The sequence below is a fragment of the Camelus dromedarius genome, chromosome 17, assembly GCF_036321535.1.
Source record: "Camelus dromedarius isolate mCamDro1 chromosome 17, mCamDro1.pat, whole genome shotgun sequence".
Lineage (NCBI taxonomy): Eukaryota > Metazoa > Chordata > Mammalia > Artiodactyla > Camelidae > Camelus > Camelus dromedarius.
Window position 1 is genome coordinate 36,350,871 of NC_087452.1, and position 9,198 is coordinate 36,360,068.

The following is a 9,198-nucleotide window of genomic DNA, read 5'->3' on the forward strand; positions in this document are numbered from 1 at the left end:
TGGATGAAACTCATCCCCACAGCCTTGCCCCATCATAAGTTAGCGCAAACCCAGGCGTGTGGAAGGCACCACACCACTCCTAGGGGCTGAGCCCAGCCCCAGCCCTGCTCAGCTGTGACCTCAGACAAGGTGGGCACTCCGTCTCTCTGGGCCTCAATTTCCTTCCCCAAAATAAAGGGTCTGCCCAGAGGGTCCGTGGTGCCCTCTCAGCTCCTGTGACACTTTTTTTACCTGCTTTTGCTCCCAGGTTCTCATTCCCACCACCCGATGCAATTCCCACAAGGAGAACATCCAGGGCCAGCTCAAGGTCCGCACCCCGGGTATCTACATGCTCATCTTCGACAACACCTTTTCCAGGTAGGAGCCCCCTTGTTCGTCAGCATCCAGGTAGATCCACCGGGCACCTGGTCTCAAGAACAGAGGCAGACATTGAAAAGAAATTATCAGTCATTTATTATCAGTACTTCTTTGATTTTAGACCTTCACTATGGTGTTCCAGTGTCTGTTATAGCTTGTGTACTTACAGACAAGCTATACTTAGAGTTAGACTTAGAGTCTTTCCACATGTCAGGTGTGTGCCCCGCCCTCCACTCTTACTTATTCACTTAAGCCCCACAGCATCCCAGTGCAGTAGGGACTATCTTTTCCCTCATGTTACTGCAGAGGGACTAAGGACCAGAAGGATAAAAGATTGGCACTCCAAGCCACACAGCTAGTGGTGGAGCTGGATTTCAACCCACAGCTCCCACCCGATATGCTCTCCTGCCTCTGTCTGATGTTCAGATTCCTACTGCCCAAACCAAAGAAGAGCTCAGTAAATGTGGTGGAAGGACTGGGTGGATGGATGGACGGATGAGAGACAGATGAAGCCTAATAAAGCTTAATGTAATCAGGGCTAGAACTGTGAGGTGAAGCCCCAGGGCTCTCTTGTCATGGGAGGAAGCAGCAGGTACCACCTCTGGGAAACACTGTTTCAAAGCATCAGATTCAGGTCCAGGAGTATATGGCTTGTAGCACAGGAGGGTGGGAATGTAAGGAGATAAGGCTGGAGGGGCAGCCAGGAAGGGAAGTGGGAGAGAGGACCAGCACTGGTTGAGCATCTGCTGTGAGCCAGGAGCCTGCTTCATGGAGACATGAGAACAGGGGTGGTTAGGGTCACTGGGCACCTGTCCCTTTCATGTCTTCTGGCTGCAGCATAAGCCCTGAATTGGGGCTTGCCTTTTATAAGACCTGCCTTATCAGCGTCCAGCCACATCCTCTCTGAGTGGGGCCTTGAGCCAGCAGCCACAACCCCCTACATGGGTGCCCTTTCCAGCCTGCTTGGCTTTGAGCAGAATAGCTTAATAGGACACTCTAGGGGAAAGCTAGAGCGCCACCCCTCACCACCTCTAGGCCTTGAACTCCCAGGGCTTGTGGCCAAGGGTATCCACCAAAGGAGATGTTAGAAGAGTGGGCTTCCCAACTTGCCCCTGCCCTGCCCCTCCCCCTCCCCCACACCTCCCATGACCACAAACACACCTCGGGTGAGCAGGACTCTTGGGCATAGGCCTCGCGTGTCCAGAGAGCTGCCTTCAGACCAGGCGTGGGCCTTAGGCGTCCAGGGCGGCAGGAGGGGCAGTGGTTAGGAGGTGGGTGGAGGCCAGCTGGGCACAGGCTCTGCCCTTCCCTCTGTGGGTTTTAGTTGAGCCCCAGCTTCCTCTGCAATGACAGCAAGCATTTTCACTACCTTGCTGAGCCCTGGTGCAGGCTGCCCAAGAGGCCAAGGAGGGGCCTGCTGAGGGCAGGGTGCCGTCCCAAGCCCCAGGCCGGCTCCCAGTTGCCACTGAAAGTGGCCGTGGTGCTGGGACACACTGTGGCCATGGTCCATCGAGGTCATCTCAGGGGCCTCCTCAAGATTTCTGAAGTATGATGGCAGAACGGATTTAGATGCCCAGTCAGAATAAAATCCCAGCTTACCTCCACCACGTGTGTCCTCTCCACACCTGCTCCATCCACACCCCAATACAGTACAGTCCAGACCACCTGGATCCCCAGCTCCCCCCCCAGGCCGCTTCAGAGCAGCAAGGTGGGGAGGGTTGTTCATAGTGTGGGACCGAGTGGGCACTTGTGTACCCAAGCCCCAGGAAAGACCATGGTGGTGTCCCTAGGCCCCCTGACCCTTTGAGACATCTCTGCCAGCCAGATGGGAAATGGAGGTGAGGGGCCCCGGCCTCTGAGCAGAGGTCTCCACACAAAGGTTCCCCGTGCCCACCCCAGATGGGTCACTGCAGCCGCTGCCCCTCGGGCTCCCAGCTCTCAGAGTAACACCCTTCTTTCCATTTCTGTTTCCTCAGGTTTGTCTCTAAGAAAGTATTTTATCACTTGACGGTTGATCGGCCTGTGATCTACGATGGAAGTGATTTCCCATAGCCTAAGCACCTGGATTTTAATAGTTTCACATTATCCATAGGAAACACTACTCTTCCTCACCTGTCACATAAAGCACTAAAAAAAAAAAACCCCAAAACCAGCTGCTCTGAAGCTATCCATACCAACTCTGCAACCCTGGGAGACAGCCCTTGGGCTGCTTCTTGGAGCTGCGTTGTTCTGAGCCCTGTATTCTCAGTACTGGGCACTGTCACTCTTAGCCCCGTGGCTTACTCTTAGGGCTTAAGTAGCATTTCCATCGGCTTCTCCTGGAGGCACAGTTGGTTCCAGGCCTCCTGTGGAGAGTTTCCCAGGCCAGAGGTGATCCAGCTTCTGTCCATGGAGAGACACTGCCCCCTGTGCCCAGCCTGGCCCAGGCATTCTGGGTGACCATGAGCCAGGATGCCCAGGCCAAACCCTGTGAGGCCCTCGAGTCCTCCCAGGAAATGGAGGCCACAGTGCCATCGTGAGAGTCAGGGCACCTGAGGGCCCACCTGAGATCCCAACCAGCCTCCTCCCATCATGCTCCAGCCCCTTCATGCCCCAGGGAGGCTGGGGCTGCTCCAGAACTCAGACATTTCAGAAGGGCCTCTAATGCACTTTCCTCCTGCCCTTCTGTCTGGGCAGTTCTGTCCTGGAGCAAAGCCCTTTGCTCAGCCAGGCCTCTCAAGAGCTCAGAACATCACCCTGAGAATTGGAACTGAAGCTGATCCAGGAAACAGAACCCACCTACTGAGGACCCAGTAGGGTGGGTCAGATAGGTGGCTGTCTATCTGCAGACGGCTAGAGCCCAGATACTGGGTAACATCAGCACCACAACCAAAAAGCAGGATTGTGCATCGGCCTTTAGGGCTCACTCCTCAGCCGACAGCCTGTCTTTGCTTACGTCAGTAAGAGCTGCCTCGCCTGAAAATATGTTTACTAATGATCATAATCAGGGTAAGAATCGCTTTTAAAAATTCGGATTTCTTAACAGTCTTTGGTAACTCAAGTGTAAACAGGCAGAATTCATGAATTGCTCTTTGGCCTCTCCTCCTCACCTGTCAGATCCCCATACCCTGTTTGCCCACTTCCTGCTGCTCAGGCTGCACCTGACACCCAGGAGCTGCCTCCCTTTGGGCCAGATGAATCCTGTTTCCTTTTCCGGGACAAGAAGGAGATAATCTTCCTGTTCTCTGTGGCCCTTTTCTCCTATCACAGAGAGCTCACCTTTGATGGCCTCTTTGTGCCTGGTGCACAGAGGCCAGCGCCTGCAGTCATGGCCCAGGTGCGTGCCCAGGTGAGCAGAGCATCTGACAAAGTGGCCCCCTTTGGCCAGGGACAGGGGAGAGGGCACCAGGAAGGGTGTTAGGATCTGAGCACTGAGCTCAGTCCCTGGCTAGCCTGGTGACTTAAGTCGAGTCACACCACCTCGAGGCTTCATCCCCTCATTCACGAGTCTGGTCTGACCAGTTTCAAAAGCTTGAGGATGGGTTCAGCTCAGACCCCACACCCACCATGCACCAGCAGAGAGGACTCATGGGGCAGGCCTTGGAGGAAATGACTTTTGCCCTGGACTCAAATCTTTCACTTAAATAGGAGACGGCCACTCCCGGTCACTCTAAGTGGGGCTTGGGGCATGGTGAACAGGACCTTCCAGAGAGGGCAGCCCAGAGAAAAGCCGGCCCTCTTGTGCCCTTTCTCCTGGGAGCAGCTGCTGCTGACAGAAGGCCATCGGCGTCTCTAGCATCTCCTACAAGCAAGGCCCTGACTGTGCCCAGCACCAAAATGGAAATGACCAGGCCTCCAGGACTTCCTAGCCTACTGCGTGTCCTCCCAGACATGCCACACAGCCTGAGCATTGTTCCAGGGCAAGTTATCCTGCCTTTGAATCCACTCACCCTCTTGGAAAGAATAATCAGAGGTAGCAGCCTCACCACATGAAAGAAACTAACAAAAGAACCCAGAGCAGCCTGGAATCTTCTTTTGCGTGCTTAGCCTTCCTGGGATACAGTGGAAACTGGCCAAGTCGATGGCCTGCTGCTGGTGTCCCCAGCATCACGGACAGCTGAAACCAGCATTTCATGAGTAGCTGACATGTTCCCTGAGAAGGGCCCAGGACGCTCCATCTGAGACTGGCTCTGAACCTCTGTCACTCAGCCCAGCAGGGCACCAACTGCAGCTTAAAAAAACACCTGGCTCTTCAGAAGCAAACCCAGAACGACACCCCCAGGAGAGCGGGGCCTGGGTGCCAGCACCGCAGACAGCGACTGCCCGAGTGCCAAAAGGCCCTCGCTGTGTTCAGAGCCCTGCCTCCCACCCCCAGTCCTGCCCGGCCTCTGCAGCATGTTTATTCTCGTGCTGAGCGGACTCTTGTCCTGTGTTACTTTGCTGTGTGAGCTTGGGTGTGCTGTGCGCTGTGCAGCTAGAGAACATCTTGGCCTATTTAAGTACGGCTTATATAAGAAGCTTTACTCTTACTTTAAACAGGTTCCCAACTTTACTGAGGTTCGGGGTTGGGGTATTGGTATTTTTTAAAGATGCAAATGACAATGAAAAACAACCATCGAAGGTAGTGGTCCCAGCCAGGAGACTGAATTACACTAGACATCAACAAGGAGGAAACATCTTTGGGATCCCAGATCACTGTTTAAGAGAAAACAAAAAGCAAAAACCCCAGCAGCCCTGCGATGGCCCAGCTCTCTGAATGACAGTCACTCTGGTTTTGGTACCAGCCACCTTGCTCACCACTGCCTCGGAAGCCACTCATCAGCCTGGCTGGAGAACACCGTCTCTGTCAGGCACACTCATCCCCCACAAAGAGGGCGTTTGCGAGCAGGCGTGGCCTCTGCAGAGCACTTCCAGCCAGAGCCCACTGCCCCCCAGGTCGACCGGACCAGGACCCGGTGAGGAAATTCTCAAGCAGGAATCTGGAACTGAAACATTGCACAGGGTTTGGAAAGTAGAAATGAAAAGCCACATAACATAATTCAAAAATAAAGGGGATGGGTTTTCTGGAAATTTTCAGTTGTCACCCACCTTAGGTGGTGAAGCCATCTGAGACCCACATGAAAGGAGATCCCCATTTGGGGATGAACTCTCCAGCATCTGTTTTATGACACTGGTTAGATGTCCACTGATCCAATTCTATAGGAGTCTTATTTGTTTAAAGCCCACCTTGGTGACTGTATGTGGGAGAATCCCATCCTTGGCTCAGAGTGTCGAGAGTGGAAGCAGAGCCGCCGCATGTGGTGCTCAGAACCAAGGGTCGCCCTGCGCAGAGGCTGGAGGCAGCCGTACACGTTTACAAAACACTTACCCTAAAGGTGCTTTTCAGTGGGACCCTGGGTAAGTTTTTCTCATTTCATTGATTCTTCCAAGGAAACAGGAAAGACTAAGTTAATAATGTCTTTTCTCTCTCAAGCACTTTTTCAAAATAATAAAGAGTATCTTTAAATTTGGGGAGACATCTCTGATAAAAGGCCTTCCTTAGGACCTTAGGACTAGTGCTGCCCAGAGACGCTCCTGCCCCTGGTGGCTGCCGAGCCACAGCCAAGCCTCCGTCGGATGCTTCCCAATTGGAATTGCACTTTAATTGACTAATCCTCAGTTCTCGTGGCCTTATAGGGATAGTGGTCTGGGAGCCCATCTCATTCCTATCTGCCAAAGAAGTACCCAGAAGCACATCAAATGCCAACACTCAGCCTGCACGGTGGGGGTGAGGAACTTCTGTATCAAAGCATACTCCTTATAGCGTCTGCTGCGCCATTTGGGAAACATCTTATTTTTAACCTCAGGATTTAAATAAACACTATGACGTTGAGAGTAGCGTCTTCTCTAGTTCCACTGAGGCATGAGGTAAGCAGTTTGAAGTTGCGACACCAGAGTCGGGGTCGAGCTGTCCCGAGAGGTTGCCATGTGGCCTATATCTGGACCACTGTCTGCTCGAGACTGTGATCAGACCTGCCTGAGCCCATGCAACCCTCCAACCCACCACCCTCCGCCAGATGAGTGTCTACCCTCAGTAACACTGTCCCCAGCACCCCCGCCGCCATCCACACAGAGCATACTGAGCAAAGAGCACCCCGATTTACCCGGGTAATGGGGTGGGAGAGAAGGTCACGGGTGGCCTGAAACCATGATTAGTCAATCTGGGTACAAATTAGGGGGAACTGCCAGGATGTGGCAGCACAGGGGAGCAGCAAAGAGCCTGGACATTGGCCCCGAGGGGAGTGTCCCAGTCACTCCTCCACTGGGCAGGTCCGTCGGCACACACTTCACACCTCAAACCTGGGATGACAGGGCTCCTTCGCATGAGTGCCTGGCGCCCCGCAGAGCACCACTCAGCCCCCCTTCCCTCCGCCTCCCTTCAACCCTCCCCCTCAGATTCTCACGTGGCCTCGGCTTTCATCAGTTACTCAGGAATAAGTTACCAATTTCTGTAACCGTGTTATTCCCTCAAGGGCCAGGACCTGTTTCTCATCCTTGTCTCCACCCTTTTCCTCCCCCCACAGCATCCAGCCCTGTGCCAGGCACGACAGTGCTCACCCACCTCTGAATCAGCGAGGGCACTGGTCAGCTCTAGGCCACCAGCAGTCCCACTGGCCAACTTGGCCAGAGATAGAAGCTCTGGAAACCCCCATGACAGAGAAGAACAAAGGGCCACACTGCAAAAGAGGTGTAGGGAGGTGGAAGTGAGCTGGTCACTCGATCCAACCCCGCCCCCCACCTTGTAGTAATCACACCCTCACATCAAGCCTCTTGGAAGAGTAGCTTATCCAAGTGCCCAAAACAGCCTAGCAGGAGGATTTCTTTGTTAATGAAACAGTCCCTCCAGAGGCTCGGAGGCCACGTGGGCTGGGGGCTGGAAGGAGAACTGATGGGGACACGTGGATGTGCAGGCTGCTGCATCTGGGCTGGGTTCCGGGGCTTCTGTTCCAGAATCCCAGCGCACCTCACCCCACCTGCTGAACTGCCAAGTAGCCCGAGGTAACTGAAGTCCGCTCGAGGTTTTCCAAGTCCCACACTCAGAATCTAGGTATCCTGGCCCATCTTGGCAGCCACAGGCTCCAGGCACTCTGTGTTCTGCCTCTTGCGGCTGGGCCAGCCCAGTGGTGCTGAAGGATGTCGAGGTTCCCCAGATGACTCAGAAGGACACCCTGCTGGGTCAGCCCTCTCAGTATGAAGATGCGTGGGAAAAATCTGACGAGAGGAGCCTGCCACCCATGCACAACTGAAACGCAAATAGATGGTGAAACCTGTCACCCGAGATGAGAAAACGGACTTTTTTGGAGGGAGTGGTTAAAGCTGAAGCCATCAAACCCCAGGGGAGAGCAGAGCTATTACGAAAGCCATTCAAAGTGGGCTAGGGTTCAAAGAAAGGTCAGCCTTTTACTTTTCCCACACCCGCTGATCTCTGAAGCAAGGTGGTAAAGCCAGCAGCACAAGTGTGATCGCCAACCTCTGGTCTTCGATGTGTGTCACCTCGCCACTCCCCCACCCCCTGAACTCTGTGGGAGGATCGAGGCTGGTGTTAGTGTTCTCACTCCTCTTGGTGTGTGCATACTGAGTTAACGCAGAAGTGGCAGCCCCACCTGAAGCCTGGAATGAGTTGTCTTTTTAGCTCAAGAATGAGCAAAGGGAGCCAGGTCCTGCCAAGCATAAGATGCTTCCCCAAGGGGGCCTCATTTCCAGAGTAGGTTTGGCTTCAGGCCTTTGGCCCCATGAAATTATCAAAGGGAAGGTGATTTCAGGGAGGCATCCTCAGCTTTCCACTCCCAAGGAGGCCTCCAACTGAGCCCCGAGGAGAGAAGGACACCATTCCTGGGAGGCCACACCTCCATCTGCCAGGTCAGTGGGGTAGGCACTGGCTTCTCCCTGGCGTGAGAAAGGAAAGGGGGTTGGGGGAAAGGGGGCTGAAAGGACAGGAGAGCAAAGAAGGGGTGAGAAGAGGAATCAGCCGCACGAGGGGCCTCCCTGGAGGCCTGGAGGAGGGCCACACTGCAGGCGTGGTTAGCAGAAGCCACCTGTCTCACTGCAGGAAAGGAGCAGTGGGGAAATGGCAGGTTGACTGAACAGATACCGAAGGCAGTGACTGCAGACACGGAAACGAGAATCCAGTTTGTTCCTCTGTCTCTGAAGCTGGCTTCAAAGCCCCATGTGCTTTCACAAAAAGGCCCTGGGGTGTGGGAACAGCCTGAGCCCCCTAAGTGGCCTTTGTGCAAGAGACAGTGCCCATGTGTGAAACCAAAGCTCTTTGTAGAGACAGCCCTTCTCCACCCGCAGGGACCCCCACAGAACGGTTGTGTGTTCTGAGAAAGAGGATCACACGTTCACGCCCCCAAGATGGCTCTGTGGAAGAGGGATAGGGACTCATCAGTCCTAGATCAGGCCTACAGCCTCCTCTGTTATCAAGGGCTCAGGTGTTAAACTATCAGGAAAAGCCCAAGACCCACCCAGGACTCACTTTTGCTCTAGGGCCAAATTGTTCATTTATTAAGTGTCAGTAAATACAAAGCAAGTAGCAAAGAATTTCTTAGAAGGAAGTCCTCTTATTTGGGTTACCTGGTGGCATATAAAATGCAGTGTCATGGGCACTCCCCATATCAACTCTGGCTCATCAGGTCTGGTTCACTCACAAGTCTGCCAGGTGATTCTGGTGGAGGTGATCCACGGACCACCTGATGATCACTGCTGTATCACCATTTGTGTTAGAACTCGAGGAGAAGGGTAAAATGAGCTAATGGATCTGTCTCCTAATTTAACTCTCCCAGTGACCCTTAAATCTTGGAACCAGGATCTTCCCTCAGTCCA

At 53.7% G+C, this 9,198-nt stretch overlaps 1 protein-coding gene across 1 annotated transcript in view; it reads left to right on the top strand.

Moving 5' to 3' along the window:
- FYCO1 (FYVE and coiled-coil domain autophagy adaptor 1) overlaps positions 1-6,208 on the top strand; it is a 69,018-nt gene extending 62,810 nt beyond the window's left edge. The window contains exons 17-18 of the mRNA XM_010982754.3: positions 248-357; positions 2,334-6,208. Coding sequence (XP_010981056.3) covers positions 248-357; positions 2,334-2,409 — 186 coding nt within the window. The 3' untranslated portion in view covers positions 2,410-6,208. The remainder of the gene's footprint in view (positions 1-247; positions 358-2,333) is intronic.
- The last annotated feature ends 2,990 nt before the right edge of the window (positions 6,209-9,198 follow it).